Source organism: Lingula anatina, chromosome 3, assembly GCF_051362555.1.
Source record: "Lingula anatina isolate TDL-2025a chromosome 3, LinAna3.0, whole genome shotgun sequence".
In the NCBI taxonomy this organism is placed as follows: domain Eukaryota; kingdom Metazoa; phylum Brachiopoda; class Lingulata; order Lingulida; family Lingulidae; genus Lingula; species Lingula anatina.
Window position 1 is genome coordinate 33452580 of NC_141769.1, and position 19940 is coordinate 33472519.

Consider the following 19940-nt stretch of genomic DNA (forward strand, 5'->3'; position numbering starts at 1 on the left):
TAAGGAAGCGTTTAGTTGATAAATGAAGGCGACCATTGAACTTTTCCAAAGAGGATACACTTTTATTCAGAAAGATGATGGCACTTTGGAACGTATGTCATTAACGGGAATACACTCCCTCTTTATGGAATGTCATTTTTGTAAATTTCGAACTGATTTCATCGTTTATATAAAATCACAGAAAATAAGATAAGTGTATGGTCTATATCTGCTTCTGAAACCTACTATGAACACTTTACGTATCAGTCAAATTACTGAAAGAGCCAGATATGAATAACATGTAAATTCAATTTGTTCTTCAGAAATTAATTATTCTCGAGACAAAAATATTGATGTAACCGACGAAGTTAAATAGCTTTTTAAGGCATGAGTGTTCTTGTAGTAGACAGAGTTTTGATTAACAGGTCTTGTTAAGCGAAGTATTATCACAATACGCCTACAGTTCCAACTGCATAGTAACAAAGGAAATGAGCATTGTTTGTTTGAGTACATGGCAATTATTGTGAATGCCACTTAAGAAATTATGACCGTCTATTGCCCTTAATATATAACGATTAGGTTTTTAAAATTCGATGCGTCATATTTGCCTTAACGAACCATACGTCAAACCCCTGGACATTTCTGAAATCATAAAAGCGACTCGCTGTTGTCGCACGTTTTTTTTTAAGAATAGCCATTAAATCTTATTCATCTCCAAATTTCTGCGGTTCTGGTAGCACGTGCCTGATTGTTTCAACATTTATTCATTAAAATTCATTAAAATACATCTTTTAATTTGGATTATAAGACTTTGTCGCCATTCTGTTTTTATTCATGTACGAATAATACAATTGAGAATAACAATAAAAGCAGCACTTACGGCAGCACTATACTCTACCAATTTCATCGTACTTTACCGCAATTTCCTTGAAAAGGTAATTTTCGCAACATGCACACAACCAATTCAGGGACAATTGATGCTCTTCATTCGCATACGCTGAGAATATATTCAAAGACATCAACACAGTTAGTGTACATATTTCATCTGTATATTGAAATGCTAGATTACACTAATGGAAAGTGCAGGCTGTCCGTGAGTGATCATGACGTGCGAATCATCAACCGTCAGAAATATTTCTCTGTAACTTTAAGTTCGACTCATTCATTTCATTCACGTTTTGTTGTAACCAGGGAAACGTGAGATTTGTTGGCTTTAAGGAGATCGGACAAATCACAATTAATAAATACTCTTAATCAGGGTAACCGCAACGTAAACAGAAGCGTCGTCATGGAAACGACCACAAACAATTCTGTGTACATTTTGGGAATGTGACAAGAGCAAATCAAGGTGCGAATTAAGATCAAGTATTTCATAGAGGTACAACTACCTGCTTATGGTGCCCGACCTCGTCAAAGTCATTAATATTGGGTTCCTCTGCGTATTCGTTCTTAACTACCGCCCAACTCACCCTTGTATGGGCAGCTCTTTGAATATTTGGATATGTGTTTATTGTATATACTAAAACAAAAATATCATCTGATCCATTATGTGGTTAAACTAACATTTCCAATTTAATAGTCAAGGTTTTATTTCAATAACTGCATTTCACGCTTCAGACAAAAATGCGCCTCTTCTTTTTAACGGACATAGTCATGTACAGGTATACAGTAATAATTTATACTAGATAGTTGACGTATGTCATGATACATTGGTTTTGTAATCCATTGTCACTTTTTCCAACACTAGATATCATGTGATACACACCATGTCAATTTACATGCACCTTAGATATATAGGTCTAACACACCGTCAATTGTGCTGCCACTGGTCTAGTTGTAAACTTATGCCGAACAGCTAGAATTTAGTGAGATGCATTCAATAAATACTGAGTAGTTAATTAGACGACTACAGCCCAAATGCAAGGTCTGTCTGTAAGGTAAAACATGTAAAATGAGAAACAGGAAACATTCATTTTCACCATAACATCTTTTGATAATATAGAGATGGTCAGGATTTAAGATGTTTTTCTTCTGTTGTTTCTAACGACCCCTAGTGTTTTGTCATATTTACAAGGTCATAGCATTGTGTGGGTGATCTGAGGTGGACGCCATTAGCATTGGGTGTGGCGTTTTTTCATGCTTACTGAATTACAGTTCTCTAAATGTTTCAATCACTGTCAGTGTATTATCATCCTATTCTCTCCAGGGGAAGTTTGCGTAATTTGAGTTTGATTATAAATAGTCATATGTGTTGTTTTGAATATAAAAGCTTTGCGAAAAAGCGATATTTAAGTAAGTTTTCGTGTCAGTGGGTGTTCGTTAAAATCCTGCGAGCGGTCCATTGAGCCACGACATCACGGGTTTGTTGAGTGCCTCAATCGATTCTGTCAAATATGCGTACATAGGCCGTGATTTACTGTACTTTGAAAGTTGGTAACAAATAGAAAAATCATTATCACGGTGAAGTGGCCTCTGATTTCGATTTGGATCGTAAATCAACGGGGCGTTAATTCGCTTCGCAATGCTCAGCAAGCCATCATTTTGACGCAGAATGTGAACAGTAAATCGGACTTTTGGAAACACGTTATCGGTCACTGAAGTCTCTCTATAAATCAGCGTGAATAATTACCGTAATTTCACTTTTAAAAATCTCTCCATGCAGGTTGTAAATTAGTCAAATCCATCCTGCAGCAGGTCGTTTACGTGCAGGCATTGCGTCGGCTGTGCAATCACTGCCAGAGATAGCGTACACTGGCAAAAACGGGCACCTGCTCCTGTATGTGACACAAAGCTGACCAAGAGAACAGCAGGATTTCAACTCCTGAACTTCATAAACTGCCTCATAGCCAGCATTTAGCTCAGTCGGATTATGTCGGTTTAAAGCCCAATTATTGGGAATAGTTGCTATACGGAATTATTTATTCATGCATCAAATAATATTGCAACTGAACTAAATGTCATATCAATACTCATTTTAGACAATCAGGAGACCAGATGTTTTAACCGATCGTACATGGTAAATAGTGTGCATATTGTAGCGCTTGACACGAAGGTACCTGAAATGTGTAGACCCGTTGTATGATGTACAAGTACATGTATTTCAATTTGACGAACACAGGAAACAAAGGTTATTCATTATCTAGAACACCCAGAAATAAATGACAACAATTAACACTTGTTTTAAGCGCTCACAAGCTCACCATTAGTCGATATAGTGATATGCATTCAGACTTAAGTGGTACCCATTTATTCCATATTTTTCGGCGACGTTAGTTTTGCTGAATTACAATGTACGTATACAACGTGTGCCATACTCTATTTCGGGGTTTCGCTCTAAAGTGTCATTTATTTGTCTTTTGGCATTCAGGGAAGATCCCATACAGTTTATTGCCATTGTTATATTATTACTTGACACGTGGTTTATAAATTGGGGTAACAAACGCAGTGAACTCACTAAACGCATGCCACGACGGTCTATCTATATATTTGCGACGTTGTTCAGAATGTAAACATGGTGATCAGTAGCAACGGTCGTTTTCATAGTGTTACACATACAATAGATAACTAGTTAGTGAAAGGAGACATCGAAGACAATGAGAAGTGTACGTACAATGTGACAATTCATATACAACCACAAGCTAAGCTGATCTTATGTACAAGGTCATTAAATGTGATATCCCCAAGTTGGCAATACTGATTGCGATTTCAAATGCGCTTTAACAACCTTGAATGCGTTTGTGAAGATATACATCCATGAATGTTAAATCCGAGACCTGGTTAAGAATTTATACTTGATCCACGTGTAATCAAAAACTGGAAAACAGTCAATGTTATACAAATATTGGCATTTGTATGCCGCCAAAGTGGTGTTTTGTAAACCTCAGGAAAGATACATCACTCAAGGCGCGCGCCAATAATCGGACAATATCAACGCTGTTAAAACGTCCTTTTCTGACATTCAGGCCAATGAACTTTTGAGCCATACATAGTATTGACTGAAAGCCAAAGTAAAATTTGTTTTATTTTGCAATTCAATACATGTATGTCAATGTCCTCCAAGTTGTTAAAAATGTTTCAACATTGACGTCATAGACCATTGTTGTCGTCTGATTGATAACATGAGTTCTGTCTTATGATTGGTTATAATAAATCAGCAATTACGTCATCGGTCAGAATTATGTTAATGGTGTTATTGGTCAATATTATGTTTTATCAGACCTCACGTTCCCGGATGAAAGAATATAATCTATGCTATTTCCATAGTTCGTTTGCATACATCCCTCACATTGTTAATAATCACTGGTACATTCAAAAGTCAATTTTGCGGCGACATCCTGATTTCAATGCAATGTGTCGGTGCATGCAAGGTTCACAGACATCTACTGGCAGATCTATATTTGTCTAGGGGACAACTTCAATGATCAACTGAAATCAAAATTACCGGGGGTAGTTTTGAATGATCGTTCATCTGTCATATTCAAACTTTAACTCGCGACATAATAGCCTTGTCACACAATGTGAGCACATTAAAAATTTTTTTAAACGGATTTATTTCTGCAATAAAGATATACATAATAAATAAATTCAAAGCAGGCGGCACGTCGCCACAGCTTTATGTGCTCGCCTGCGTTAATATAATTCATAGTAACAAAATTAATTGATTATGATTATATAGAAGTAATGATAATAATTGTGATAACACTAATTAGTACTCATTATTGTAAAGGAGAGCAACAAGGAAGGGGGACATAGACACGGGGCGATATATGCGATATACGAGCACATATTTTCATAATGTGAGATGCTATGAGTAGAAAGCTGTAGGATCTCTTTTGACCATCTATTCTGACGAAAGTTGTTTGTGTGACGTTACAGCAAACGAATCGTTGAACCAAACGATATTTGGAAAATTTCGCCTTTGTACGTTTATATAATTAAATAACGTTATGGTAACGTTACAAAACATCCTGGGTTTTCCTGGTATGGGCAGCCGGAGTAGAAGCAGGACACTGGGTCTGTTGAGATCAGCAAACAAAGATACCACCATTACGTCACCTTGATGGTTGGCGAGTTAAACCCAGAGACCCTAAACTTGTTTTATCTTCATAACTGCCCAATGGAGCAGAACGGCGCCGTCGCCATTGCTACCGTAAGGTATCCCGTTATGCTTGAAACGGGAAAAACATTCACCTGCGCAATTTTCTGCTACATATACTGTGCTGTATTTACCGGTGAGGCTTACTTCTGAACATGAATTATACCACCACCCACCGGCGTACGATTCTGCACAATTGTGGTTATTTATCAGGTCATTGTCGCTCTCGTAAGTGCTAAATTTCATCCCTTGGATAGAGAGCCAAGGCTCGCCATTACTCAAGTTCCCCTCTCCCTGAGGAAAATGGCCCAAAGTGTAGTGTGTCTCCTCGGGTTCTACGGTGAAATTCACGAGGACGTGAGAGAAGTAAGTGTCGGTCAAGACGTCCCTGACTTCGGTCATTAAGGAGTAATTCCCCTGGTTGGTAAGATGATGGAACGCCTCCAGTCCCAACCAATGGTCGCCCGCCACGTCACCAAACCCGTTTCTGAACTCGGTCCATTCTCTGAAAAAAAATGATGCACATATTCGTTCCTATGTGAGGTACGTCATGTATGCCTTGGGAGTTTTTGAGAAAACAAGCACGATTTCCTGAGTCTCGGACTTCACGCATGAGAAAAATTGAAGTGCACTGTTAAATTCATCGTAAAATTTCTACAAATGTAAAAAATCGTCTTACAGCCCATATGGTGTATATATGGTGCAAACATCTCACCTGGTAAAATTCAGTTCGTCACTCGTTCTCCGCATCAGAACAGTCCAACCTTGTTCACAGTACACTTGAATTGCTCTCTTCATGCCATGGCTGTATATCCAGTGAACGCCATCTACCTCACCTAAAAGATACATGGTACTTAGAACTCAATTCACATCAGACAATAGCATAATATGCATTAACACGTGTAATTTAACATACTACATATGTAAGCATATATAATTGTATATCCATATATATTGTGTAAATAATGTAGTCTAGAGAGCCTGCAAATGTATTCATATTATTTAGTGCTCAATAAACTTATTATTATTATTAACATCTGACCTCAAGCGTTTCGGTCACGTGATAGGGAAGATATTGACCGCTTTTTGGTAATAAAACTGGCTACACATGGACATCTCTCACCATGCCATTTGCGCTGCCAAAATATTTCACAATACAACTAGTCAGAGTCATAAAAGAAGAACTACAGTACCTCGCACACAGGACTTGACATTATGTTGCCACGGGGCGAAAAGAAAAACAGATGACATAAACTTGTACATTGTGCATCCAATGGTTCAAAACTAATTTCGTAACTCAAATCAGTTTCCAGGTTTAACGTGATAAAACTTGAGTGACTTGGGAAGATACTACTAATTCCCACATTTGCTGTTTTAATTAATTGAAATTAATTTTAAGTAATGTATATTCCGCAAGGTAATCAATGCGAACCACCTGTACTGTTTCAGACCTGCCTCTAACCGTACTGTATGTCATGCGATCTTAATTCACTACTCTACCCGAATTATATTTCCTAATTGCAACGTATCCTTTCCTCTCTTTAAATTCAGATGCCAATACACAAAGGCTTGTAAAATATTTAGTTTTAAGATTTTTGTTTTCCATGCCACTCCGTTTTTTTTTTATCTACAATAGCCTTTATAATTAAAGTATTATCGAGCCGGGACAAGGGCATTTCTTTGAAAAAATTGATTGTAACATATATCGCAGTAAAAGCACATGATTAAGACCGCGAAATCGAACCGCAAAGATATGTCCTATATCTTAGGCTTGAAAAACGAAATGGGTTTCAGTAAATCGCCCACGAATGTGTACAACAAATAAGAAGGCGTTGTGAACGGACAAGTATTTGAGCAGCTGGACCTGTGTACTTTAGCAACAACTGCTATCCATCGAAATTCAGAATGATGGGAAATCGTTAGATTTGTATTACCAACATCTTTAACGCAATAACATGCTCAAATCTATTAATGCAGAAAGGGTAATCAATACAATTGTCAACCTCGGCAGATAGGGGTTCGGGTTAAGATGTCCATTCTGTGATATCCCATTAGTAAAATAATGGCGTTTTCATTTCTCTTGTGTCATTTTTTCTATTCCTCTGATACAGGTACATATACTGAGTACTGAATAGATGCATGTGTTTGCGCATTCGTATCTTCCAGTACACATGCACCCATTCTTTCACTCACGATCATTGTGCAGGAAAGAAAAGAGAAGAAGGAGAGAGAGACAAAGAGAGAGAGCGGAAAGTAAAGCGACTTTGTGCAATTGCAAAATCTTAAAGGTACATATGAACCGAGCATCGGTGGTGCGTGGATTCCCAGTAACATATATAAACCACTTCTAATAGTTTCTAATACGACTCAAATAAATTCGACATGCCAAGTGATAAACTGAATAAATCGCTACCAGAAAAATCCGTTCAAATATAATTTTTGCTTAAAATTAAACAATGCCTATTGATAGTTCTCTTTGTTATACTACTTGAAACTTCATATGCATCTTTATTCTGCCTTTAGGTGATCTATTAACACATTGTTTTACGTATTGCATTGACTTTTTCATATTTGCATGTGTACCACTTTCTTACGTATATCGCATAAGTGTCGTTAACAAATGTCATTCACGAAAATGACGATCAGTGCAAGTACAGGCAATCAGTGTCATCTTTAGTGAAGTGGTGTACAGACAACATGGTTTGATTTTGAGTGCTTGCAAAACGAAAGAGGTTACTGTTGGCAACACAAGAAATCAAAACTGTAAAGACCCATTAAAATCAGTGGGGAGGCTGTGAAACAAGTCTAATAACAAGCTATTGGGTGTTGTATACACATTACATTGATTTTCGCCAAATATTTGCATGTGTACCACTTTATTACGTAAATGGCATAAGTGTTATTAACAAATGTCATTCACGATAATGACGATCAGTGTAAGTACAGGCAATCAGTGCCATCTTTAGTCAAGTGGTGCACAGACAATATGACTTGATTTTGAGTGTTAGCAAACAGAAGAGATTATTGTAGACTACAGAAGGAATCAAAATTTATTAACAAAGTATGTAAAATCTTAATGATACATGTAGTAATATTAGGTACACTGTACTCACCATAGTCACTGCAATCTTGTGGTAGCTGTTATAAATAAAAAGAAGAGACTTCCAGTTACTTTCAGAAAACTTTGGGATACTGTCAAACAAAAGTGGGGGAGTCGTTCCAATAAACACACAGCCCATTCTTTCCAGACATTGTTAGAAATAATATAATAACTGCCCGATATGTAATTTTCAAACACAATTAAAATTTCCAGTTTAACTCCTTTCTCGCTAGTGTTCTTAGTAGGTATAGATTGGACGCCTCTCTTAATGTCCTGTCTCGTCTCAAATCCAAAATTTCAAGGATCGAAAAAACTTTTTGCGGAGACATGTTGCTGATGAGAAGTTGTGGTCTGCACCACCTTCTCGTTGTTTCCCCAAGTTTTATGTTATTTTGCCTTTCATCAGTTTGGGAAAACAATTTTGCTATATAATTGAGCTATTCCATCCCCCTCCCCCTGATCCTGAATGCTAAGCTTCGACGGACATGTCAAATGAACGGAGAATGATAGCATAACAAAGCCAATTTATATGGGGAGCTTTGTAAGGGGGAAAGGAACGGTGGCCACAGAAACGCTTCTGTAACAACACTTAGACCTACTCGGCTTACACCCGAAAAACTGGAGAAGTATATAAAAAATCGAAAAAAATAAACCAGAACCCCACAAAACTTAAAGCATCGGCAGACCCCATCCATCCAAACCTGGTCAGTTTTCTACAACACCAACAGTGTATAGATGTAATTATACAGTCAATACACCATACAAGGGAAGTCAAAACAGAATGAACTAAAGCATTTACCTTGAAGAAATATCTGCTTCCCGCTTCGTTTGTTAAATTGTCATCTTTAGAACTGATATCTGAACGGGAATTCAGGTCACAGATTGCCTCAGTCCCCCGCATATTGAAAGATTTGCAGTCCATGTTCTTCATGCACTTCATGGCACATTCAACACTTGTGAAATCTCTCCACGTTTCAATAACACTGTTAGGAAAATATTTCCCGTCCGTGGCGAAGAAGAAATTAGAAATATCATTAGCCAAAGTAGTTTCGCCAGCTGAGCTTACGTATACATACATATTTGCCAAAAACAGGCTAAAAACGCACCCCCAGAGCAGGACTACCCTGTGCGCTGACATATCGAAGTAGTGCACCAAAAAGTCTTGGTTTAAACTGTCGCAATAAATACGAGCGCGCAGATATTGATATAACAATGCCCTAAAATGTTATCACCTTGTAACTTGATGCTGGAGCATAATTACGTGTTACAATTTATGTCCAGGAAACAGCCATTAGTAACCAATGGAGGCGGTTACCATTGGTCCTTGCTGTTGATTAAACCCCAAAAGGTTTAAAGTGAAATGGTAACGCTGACATCATATCCGCGCAAAAACGTAATATACGTACTTCATGCCAATCATGCAATCGTGCTTCAACGATACTTCTCAGTTGTTAAAAGCGTACTCCGAATTTGAAGTATGAAAAATGGCATTCTTTGCGATCCTGCTTCTAATTCGCAGTGATAATTAAGCACTATTGATGCTTTTAAGCAGTGGTACACGATTCATTTGTGCTCAGAGTGAAGTAGGCCCGAAGTAACATCCGTAACGGAAGCAGCCTTCTACTCACAGGTAAGATACTGTGTATACTTCAACGTCAAATAGAAATAGAGCATTTTGCTCTATAAATTAAACGCATGCTGCTTCTCCACTGCTGAAAGAACTATAAATTAAACGCATGCTGCTTCTCCACTGCTGAAAGATGTCTGTAACATCTATCCATTTACTATTTCATGACCGTTTTCTGTCTAGCCTATAGATTCGCCAACCTCAGGATCGAAAAGCGGCATTATATGGATATAATATCCCTTTGTCGAAGCCTGCGATCGGCAAAACATTTTAAAGTTAATTCTGCTGCAAAGCATTTACAGTAGATTATTATTGAAAAAAAAAACAAAAACAAGTGAGCTGTCTATTTTGCACGCTGTACCTTTTGCAACCTAAAATTTTAATCAATAACTTATTCGCAAAGTGAACATTGTCTTGAAACTCGACATCCACTAAATGTGCAACGGCATCAACTATTAATTTCTGTCATTTATGCATTTCGGGTATCGCCGTCCGTTTGGCAGCCATTAAGACCGGTGTCACATCAGGGCCGTAGCCTGAGCAAAATGCCAGGGGGGGCAGTAAGCGGACACGAGGGGGTGAAGCCCCCGAGGGGGGAGGGTGTGGGAGGGGGTGTCCCCCTCCTTCGGTGTGGAAAATTTTTAAAAACTGTATGTATAATACTGCATTCTGGTGCATTTTAACTGTTATTTATTGGTCAATCAGAAGTCAGAAATTTTGGGTTCATTTTGCCATGTACAGTCATTCTTTCAACACAACACGCCAATTGGCCTGGGGGATAGCTCCCTCAGGGAGGGTGAGCTTTTTGGCATGAACTGAGATGGCTAAAAACAGTATACCTTTGTAAACAGATTGTTGAATGATTGTCTAGTGGCCATGAATGCCTTTCCTCACAGAATTGATACCAACTTTGCAATTATTTTTTTTTACCTTTGCGATTATTATTTTTTTTGCACCCCAATTTCCAGGGGGGGCAGCTGCCCCCCCTGCCCCCCCGGAGGCTACGGCCCTGCACATGGCAGATTGCCATGGGAATATGTTTTTTTTTTTTATTTCGCACGACGATGATCCCGAAGCTGGTAAGCAGTTGGTCAATATCCAACACGTACATGTACAAGGATTTCATTTGGATAGCTAGGCCAGCGAATAATTCCCCTTTGCCTTTTGACAGTAAAGATAGCCCAGTAATCAATTTTCGTCAAAATTAATTGATTTTTTCTCAATAATTACAATATATTACAACATATCCTATTTCCTGATTTTCAACACGGCCCATCGCAAAAGAATGTCGTTTGATCCGATGTCCCCAAAAGGAATCCCCACATGTTTGGCCCAACGCCAGCAACCAGAAGTGCACGAGGACGGTGTCGCCATCTTGGAAGTGAGGCTGATTACACTACACGCCTTGTACCACCAACCTCCACCGTGTTGCACGGCACAATTAGCCAATCCTTTCTTGTCGTTGTCTCGATCAAGAGTGGTGAATTTGTAAAACCGATTCCACTTATGAGATGTGCCATTTGCAGATAGGTTCCCAACCCCACCAGGGGTTATATCCAAGGTGTAGTCTTCATCCTCCGAACTCACGCGAAAGCCCACGTGAATGTCCGAGAAATACGTGTCAGTCAACATGTCCCTGACTTCGGTCATTAAGGAGTAGTTTCCCTGGTTCGTGAGATGATGAAACGCCTCCAGCCCCAGCCAATGGTCGCCTGCCACGTCACCAAACCCATCTCTGTATTCATCCCATCCCCTGTTGTAATTGATGGAAAAGAGATGCTCAAACGCATAGATAAATAATAATAATAATAATAATAATAATAATAATAATAATAATAATTTGAGTTTATAATGTTCATCTTAACATTGCTGGCTGTCTATGATTCTTTTAATGCTACCGTTTGTTTACAAACCATAAGAAAGAAAAATAAAATGCATAATTTAATATGGCGGCTACATGTACTTGTCTATTAGCATAAACGAATGTATAAATTCAAGTAAGATGAAAAAGGATGTTATAAAAAGTTGCTATTATCTTACCAAAAAATGTTGATTAATTTAATGAAGTTATGCTATTTCTATTCACAAAGATATAATTTAACCTGTTGAAGTTCAGTTCGGGCCCCGTCCGCCGCAACAGCAAGGTCCATCCCTGCTGACAATAAACTTCAATCGATTTTTTCATGGACTGAATATAAACCCAGTGAACTCCATCCGCCCCATCTGAAATAAAACACCTGGTGCTTTGTTACTTGATTGACATGCCGTTTTGTTTTACGTGGATTTAAGTACGAAGAAAACCACATAAACTATGAGGATATGCATGTTCTGGGATTACTACAAGATACTGATAACTGTTCACTTTATCAGTCAAGAAAATGTGTTCACTCATGTGATACATAAGACCACATCTACTGCACATCACACACTGCTACTTGACTCTGAAAGAAGAGGGACATGGCTCTCCTGCTATGACTTTATAGACTCTACAGTTATGTAAGTGTTGAAGTTTGCTTTAATTTTATGAATTAATGAATATTATAGTTTTAAATTGTATTTGTATTTGTTAGGTATATTGTGTTTTTTATTTCAGTGACCTGCTTATAGGCTAATCGGCTTATCGACTACATGTATCAGCAAACAATACAGCAATTGTAAAAATAAACTGAAAACTAAAAGCCAGCCGAATTCAAAAAGAGTGTTTTCTATCCCGACACAGTGCAAATTGTTCAAAGTGGGTTAGTGGAAAACCGAGAGGGGACTGCGTCAGGAATCAAAACGACAACAATTCACCTGTAAGTAGTAAGTAAGTTTTATACTCTCTTAGATCTGTCAATGAAAACGAAGTTTATGGGATAATTTCAAGGTCAAAGAGTGAATACACACACACACACACACACACACGTATTCTAATATCCATTCCCGCTCATGTACCCTGCATTTATAGATAAAGAAATTTGAATTAAAGTAAACAGGAATGTTCCAAAATGAGAATTCACGTTTTAAGTGTGTTGTAGACTAAGTATAAGTACAAGTAAAATGTGCATTAAAAATGAAAGAACGAAAACTTACCGTAGTCACTGCAATCTTCTGGATACTTCGTAAAATTAAAAAAAAAGGACAATGAGACTATATATATATATATATATATATATGTTTCACGTACATCTACATGTATGACAGCAACATCTGATAATCTTTCGGACTTGTTATATTGAACTTTACATAACAAGAAATACCAAAAAATACGCAATCACTGTGATATATCTGGCGTGTATACATATCTTAAAAGTAAAGGACCACTACCTTTAAATAGTACCTGCTACCTGCTTCGTCTATCAGATTCTGACCGCCAATTTTAACATCAGAGTCCCTGTTCAGCTCGCAAACAGCCCCAGCAGACCGTATATTGAAGGACTTACAATCCTTGTTGTTCAGACACTTGAAAGAGCAGTCAACTGCCGTGGAATGTTCCCACGTGTCGATGACATTGTGCGGCAAATATTTCCCATTTGTGCCGACAAAAAATGTTGATATCCCGTTTGTCGAAGATACATCATCAGCTGCGGTTGGATGTACATGTGAAAGTGAAATAAATCTGAGAAGAAAAGACGCGCTCAGAAAAATGAGACTTACACGTACAGGTGGTAACATGATGAGATGATATCACCACCGGCTAATTAGATGAATACGATGCGCAAATATGACAGACCCCACCTCACAAATCATTAAAGTGAGTTGTTACATCATTAAGTATTAAGTTTCGTGGGAATGACACATGTTGATCAATTTTATCTGATCAAATTGCTCTTGAGTACGATATTTCACTACACTTTAGGAAGGGACTATTGAATGTAATATGAAGGTTACAAGTATAAAACATTTGAATTTCAACGTTCGTTATACCAATACTTTTTTGAAGGAATACAGGGGAGGGGGGGCTGTGCCCCCGTGGCTAATGAGCGTGTTGAGGGTGTCACGTGACCCAATTTGCTTTTCCCTGGAACCGAAATAATCTCTGTAGAATAGAGAGTCTTACGAGTGCTGAATAGGTTTATTTTTCGGGCTTTTTACAAGAGAACTCCCACATTTCACCAATACCTGTGCTATAACACCACTGGATACTGCATGAGAACAAACTGCAATCGGTTCCTGGTTGCGACATTTCTCAACTAGCACAATCAGTTGCATTGCGACTTCACATTTCACTCCCGTATTGGATCCTGGCTGCAACCTATCTCAACTAATACAATCAATAACAGTGCAGCTAGGCATGTCACTCACGTTTTTAAGTTCGTGACATGAAAAGTTCAGGAGTATACCGTCTTACTTCTCTCAGGGTATTTTTCTGATTACAGAGTCCCCCCCCCTTCCCACACCGAATCTGGCTTGTATCATAGCTCGTCAGAAGTCGGTTCCAGGTTAATTAATAATATACCCTCTGATATCAGGGGTATCTAAAACAGTAAATAAAATTTAATCACACAAAAAAAAAAAAAGAAAAAAAAAATTGAAACAGACTACTAGCATGTAGACGTTGTGAACAATTCTAGATGACATCTAGACAAAACCTACATGATTTCAAAGAAGTATTGTGTGTGTAAGGATGTAAACATCATGGATATTTTTCAGTATAACTATCTAAAGAAAAAATACTCTCCGTTCTATCCCTGCTAGGGCATCTGTTTACATAAGGTCTACCTCACTGATACACTTACACCACTCATTAATACCGATCCTGTGTTCATACGGCCTGGTTGTTTACTCCCAGAGATATTTCCCTTTCTTCCTTTCAGTTGAACAAAGAACTGTTTCATTGAGCCTTTATTCTGGTACATTTAGATTAGTACTTATACGTCAATTCATGCAAACAAACATAGACATCGCCTCTTATTTAAACTCTTGAGTTATGTAAAGTGGAAGTTTTAGGCTGCGTGTGCTACAACAAAAGTATTAATCCTTTCTAAGCAAATCTCGGACATTGGAGTTGTATTGATTTTTGCTGTTGTTTGAAGTGACAATTGTTGAAACCTTTCATATCGACATTTTATCAGAGTATCCTGCAATTTTTAATGTTGTGATCTATAAGCCATTGACATACACAAGTACACAGTACACAGTATGGAATAAAGAGTCATATTAACACATGGTTTTGCACATAACGTCAAGATTTATTTAAAAAAAATAGTATTTAAAATTTTCATTACATGTTTACTTAACTGCATATAAAATATTTGAAAGTGTTCAATTATTTTAAAATAAAATATTTATGTGGCCTTTTAAACACAATATTGCAGACTGAAAATTATCCCCTTTAAAAGGCCTACTTGTCGTTGTTTTTAGATAATTTTCAATCAACTCGGGTGCACTTTGTTTCAAAACTTGATAAAGTATTTCGTCACACGAATATACTCGCTTGTTCTGTTGTAGTAAAGTATAGCTGCATTTTGAATGTCTTAATCACAAATTAATTGATCAAATAAATATCCTGAACTATCCAGTTTGATAAAAAGTTTTCATTTACCAGTATGCAATCGGTTTTGACGCATTTCAAAGTCAGTGTCAATTTTCAGGTGTTACATGTATTTATCGAACACTTACAGTGCCCACTTGACTCTTTATGTATCCGCATACATATTTTTAATTCAAAATTACATCGACAATAATTCGATGAGATATTTATTTGCTAGCCAATCTTCTTGATCTTCATAACGGCAAAATTGAGCAAGATGTCATCCGAACCATTCCCGCCAAATGGGACACCGTTGTGCTTGAAATAGGCGTAACATCCGGACGTACAATGCGTCGTCTGCCCGGTGAGAGAAACTAAGGTGCATGCCCTGTACCACCATCCCCCTCCGAATGTAGCCGCACAGTTTGAGGTACTTGTCGTATCCTGATCCTTGTCATAGGCCGAGAACATCATGTCGTAGTTGATATACCACTGATCTTCTGCGGAACTAGTCAGATTTCCATCGCCAAGAGGGAACTCGTACAGGATATATCCCTCATCCTCTGGCCCGACACGGAAATCGACGTGGACATCCGAGAAATAAGTGCTTGTCAGATTGTCCCTGACTTCGGTCATTAAGGAGTAGTTTCCCTGGTTGGTGAGATGATGGAACGCCTCCAGTCCCAGCCAATGGTCGCCTTCCAAGTCACCGAATCCGTTCCTATAATCTGACCACGTCCTGTGAATTGAAGAAATGAGATAAATGATAAGATAAAAGACTACGTTTGCCATGTTTACTTTATACCAGGATTGTAAGGGGGGGTCAGCTTTTTGACGACATGATTCTAAGACCCCATTTCCAGAGATTAGATCGATCTACTTTAGATCGACCTAACTCCCTGGGGGTTCACGCTAAATAGCTGTCAGCCGAGCGGACACGAAAGTTAATTACCCCCTTACAGCTTGTAGTAGGTGGGACGGACATTTAAGCCGGATTATCTGACAGTAATCTAGTGAGACTCCCCGCGGGGATAGATCGATCTAAAAGCTCTGGGAATACAGCCTTAGTGTATGCGGCAGGCATGCCCTCTCATGGCTATTTTCTGGCAGGACGAGACATGACGTGTTTGGTAGGAATACAACAATCTAAATTCCAAACACTTTAATAAGGGTTTTCTTTCCACATTTTGAATCAGGTCTGTTATATGTGCAGTAACACTTAACTTATTAATAGTACATGTATGACTAAATTCTCTAAAGGTAAGAAAAATGATAGGATAAAATACTACGTTTACCATATACCAGTGCACATGTACAACGTGAACCTTTAAAATTGTAATGGACTCCCCCCCCCCCCCCCCCCCCCCCCCCCCCAAATTTAACTTAAAACGAAGTTGTCGGCACTAGAAACCCTGATTATAAGGTGACTAGAAACCCTGGTTGTAAGGTGGGGTCACCTTTTGGCGATATCAAAGAAATGTATGCGTCAGGCATGCCCTCCGTAACTGCACATTATTTTCAGACTTAAATTTCACCCCACTTTCATGAATATCCAGAGATATCTGCTTAATTTTTTGTAATCGTCAAGGCTTTAGGCTTAGTGTACATGTATGTAGGATGAGGTGTACCCATTACATTAATAATCATATACTCAGAATTTGCTCTGTCACAGATCGAACTATAGTCTACTAGCAATAAAATCATTTTCATGCCTCCGAACACCACTGACATACGTCTCATTGTTGCCAACCGGAACTAAAAAAATGAGCACATTGATATTGCTTTCACTGAAACGTGCAGCCAATTTTTTCCCATCCGTTAACATCAAGCATACAATTTCCTACAAAATAATCACAACTTTGTTGGTTGTGTTTTTAAACCACTACTCTAATGGGCTGAATGTTTGCACGCACACATTTCCTGTGGCACAAAGTTGCGTCAATATGAGAGGGCGATTGATCACCCGTGAACTCTCTCTTTGGAAATAAGGTCATAATTGTGAAAATCCCATAAATTGACCGCCCCAAGAAACTGGGAATACAACAGATATAAAAAAATTATTGGCTTCTCTCTTTGTTATTCTTCTCTGTGTTCATAGAGGTCATAAACCCCATTCCCATACATAGATCGATCTAACAGGATCAGTCCATCTTTGAAGGGTTTCTTGCTAAATTGCCTTCATCTTAAGCGGCTTCGAAGTGTGGCACGCTTACTAAAGCTGTTCAGGGGTAAGTAACTGTCATTTATCAGCTTCAGCCGCTTAATCTGAAAGAACTTAAGCGAAAAACCACTCAGAGATGGACCGATCCCGCTAGATCGATCTAGGTATGGGAATAGGGTCATAGCTTACCTATTGAAGTTCAACTCTGTGTTTGTCCGCCGCATGAGAACAGTCCACCCTTGCTCACAGTACACCCGGAGAGTTTTCTTCATGCCGGGGACATAAATCCAATGAAGTCCATCTTCTCCTTCTAGAACACGTATATACAAATATGCAGAAAGATTTAACAGAGGGGACGCCGTATTATATATTACTGAGAGAGAGAGAGAGAGAGAGAGATATCAACTACATATTCGATCAAAGTGTAATGCATTTTGTCAGTTGATTGTTGTTTATTTATTTCATTATCTATAATTGATTAGTTCTAGTGCTGTTTTCGAAGTTATGACCTACATGTAATTGGCAGAATGAATTTTTACATCATAATTTCTATGGCTGACTTTCTCGATTTTACAATACCGAATATTCTGTTAAAGACAACTACAGATGCATGTTGTACCCGTAGAAATCATGCTTTTATGCTTTTGTAGATTAGCTGGCTATTTGAATTATCCTGTATTATCCTGGCGGTTCGAATAATAGGATAATAATGAAAATACATCTAGTTCGTTGAGTACCAAGTGAATTTGTTTACGCTCTTATAGGCACACTATTCTGCAAAGTACAGTTAAAGCATGATATCGATTTTGTAACAGTAATTGGCAGAACGTCTGGTAGGTAGTGTCCCCTTATAACTCTTAATACAAACAGAATTTTGTCACATTGTTTGAAGGACAAGCAGCAGGATGAATCTGTTACAAGACGTGTCTATAATGTATGCGAATACAGCGTGTTTTAACTGGTGGTGTTGTCAACAGTCAAGCATGGAGACTGACCCAGGAACCCTTTTATTCCTTTTAAACGTCTCATTTGAACGGTAAAGCAATATTGGTATTCAATAAAGCAAATGTCTTGTTTTAAGTGTGTATCGGAATTCGTTATTGTTATTATGATCGGAATCGTTATATCTAAATTTAGTTCTGTTCAGCTTACTGTTTCCAATAATTAAACAGGAGATAGAAAGCTATTAGTACACCTCCAATAGATCGCTGCAAACATAATCGTCTGGAATAAGTTTTGATGTTTACTCTTAAACTGTTCAAGGCTTAAAATTACCAAATAGCAATTCAAAATTATTTTCTTTTCTTTACATCTTTTCTTACCATAAAATTCTTCAAAATGTTTTCAGTAAAGTTCAAATCCTATGTTCACTTTTGCGTTTTAAGGAATGTGGAGAAACAAACATGAAAGAAAAAGGAAATTGCTCAGTGAAAGACTACTCACCGTACTCAGCGCAGTCATGCGGGAGCTAAAATTGACAAAAATAATAGGTGACTTAAGATACAACTTTGTTTTAATCTAAAAAAAAAAAACTATTCTCCTGCTTTCTGTCTGCAAGTTTTTTTTCAAAATAAATTTTGACAGGAAATGAAAAATTGTGATGCATGATCACAGGCTTTAATGTGAGAAAGATAGATTCTTGAAAGAAAGGTCATGATACTAAGTGCATGCCACTAAACTTGGTTCTACCAAACAATAGCACGATATTTCGTCGAGTATTTTTAAGTAAAGGTATCTAAAAACACAGTATCATCGTAATAAAATGAGCTTTAAAAATTCATCCCCCAGGTAAAAAAAATTGTATCGTAGACATCTTCATATTCTCTGGCCTACCTTCAAATAGTATTGACTTCCCGATTCATCAGACAGTGACGCTCCTGTAGCGGAAAGATCTGCGGCTGAGTTCAGTTCACAAAGGGTGTTGCTCGATCTTAAATTAAATGACTTACAAAGAGGGTCCTTAACGCAGTCCCGTGCGCACTCTAAACTCTGAAATCTGCGTTGAATTGGTTTGGTTTGTAGCACGGAGTTTGACAAGTATTTATCGCGACGGAAAACGAAGGCATCGGCATCATCGTTTGTGCTACTGTCAGATTGTGCCCGACATAAACACAAAGTTAATGCAAAGATGACCAGAAAGCAGAACGCCCGTGTTTTCCACATTGCTGCCAAGATGTGAAATGTAGGCCTAATAGCGATAAACAATGAACGACTGAGCCGTCTGATGTTTTTATTGATCAGCCCCAGCACTTAATTAAAATTTATTTGACATATATTGTTGATATCAGTTTACCTCTGCGTCATGTTACACCAGAAACCAATGCAAAATCAATACATTTACGTTAACAATGTAACATGTGTACGGCCTTGATCCTGCCTGAACCGATTGGATCTTGACCTATTGAACAGATATCGGAAACTCATTACATCACGTTTGATAACGAATTTACACCTCGACGGTCCTTTAATGAACATACATGTACAGTATGCATAAATTGCCTAAATGGGTGAATAACACTAACTGGT

At 38.0% G+C, this 19940-nt stretch overlaps 2 protein-coding genes across 2 annotated transcripts; both read right to left on the minus strand.

Moving 5' to 3' along the window:
- Positions 1–3309: 3309 nt before the first annotated feature.
- LOC106179789 (microfibril-associated glycoprotein 4) lies at positions 3310–12396 on the minus strand. Its single transcript, XM_087009485.1, has 5 exons — positions 11904–12396; positions 8974–11554; positions 8188–8212; positions 5790–5910; positions 3310–5579 (listed from the first exon to the last, which is right to left on the minus strand). Exons 2-5 carry the CDS (start codon positions 9310–9312, stop codon positions 5066–5068), a joined length of 999 nt encoding a protein of 332 aa, XP_086865611.1. The 5' UTR covers positions 9313–11554; positions 11904–12396; the 3' UTR covers positions 3310–5065.
- A 2541-nt stretch (positions 12397–14937) lies between these two features.
- On the minus strand, positions 14938–19582 carry LOC106179790 (microfibril-associated glycoprotein 4-like). The gene is made up of 4 exons (XM_087009937.1): positions 19248–19582; positions 18858–18882; positions 17604–17724; positions 14938–15992 (listed from the first exon to the last, which is right to left on the minus strand). The coding sequence occupies exons 1-4, from the start codon at positions 19575–19577 to the stop codon at positions 15488–15490; spliced, it is 981 nt and encodes a 326-aa protein (XP_086866063.1). The 5' UTR covers positions 19578–19582; the 3' UTR covers positions 14938–15487.
- Positions 19583–19940: the final 358 nt, after the last annotated feature.

Bases quoted from the DNA above. Each gene is read 5' to 3' on its own strand.
- LOC106179789 (XM_087009485.1), bottom strand. From the start codon at position 9,312: ATGTCAGCGCACAGGGTAGTCCTGCTCTGGGGGTGCGTTTTTAGCCTG. The intron at 5,911-8,187 runs GTGAGTACAGTG...TGTATCTTTTAG, and splicing joins ACAAGATTGCAGTGACTATG to GTGAGGTAGATGGCGTTCAC. The intron at 5,580-5,789 runs GTGAGATGTTTG...ATTTTTTTTCAG, and splicing joins GACGAACTGAATTTTACCAG to AGAATGGACCGAGTTCAGAA.
- LOC106179790 (XM_087009937.1), bottom strand. From the start codon at position 19,577: ATGTGGAAAACACGGGCGTTCTGCTTTCTGGTCATCTTTGCATTAACT. The intron at 18,883-19,247 runs GTAGGCCAGAGA...TGTCAATTTTAG, and splicing joins GAAGTCAATACTATTTGAAG to CTCCCGCATGACTGCGCTGA. The intron at 15,993-17,603 runs GTAAGCTATGAC...TTCAATTCACAG, and splicing joins ACAGAGTTGAACTTCAATAG to GACGTGGTCAGATTATAGGA.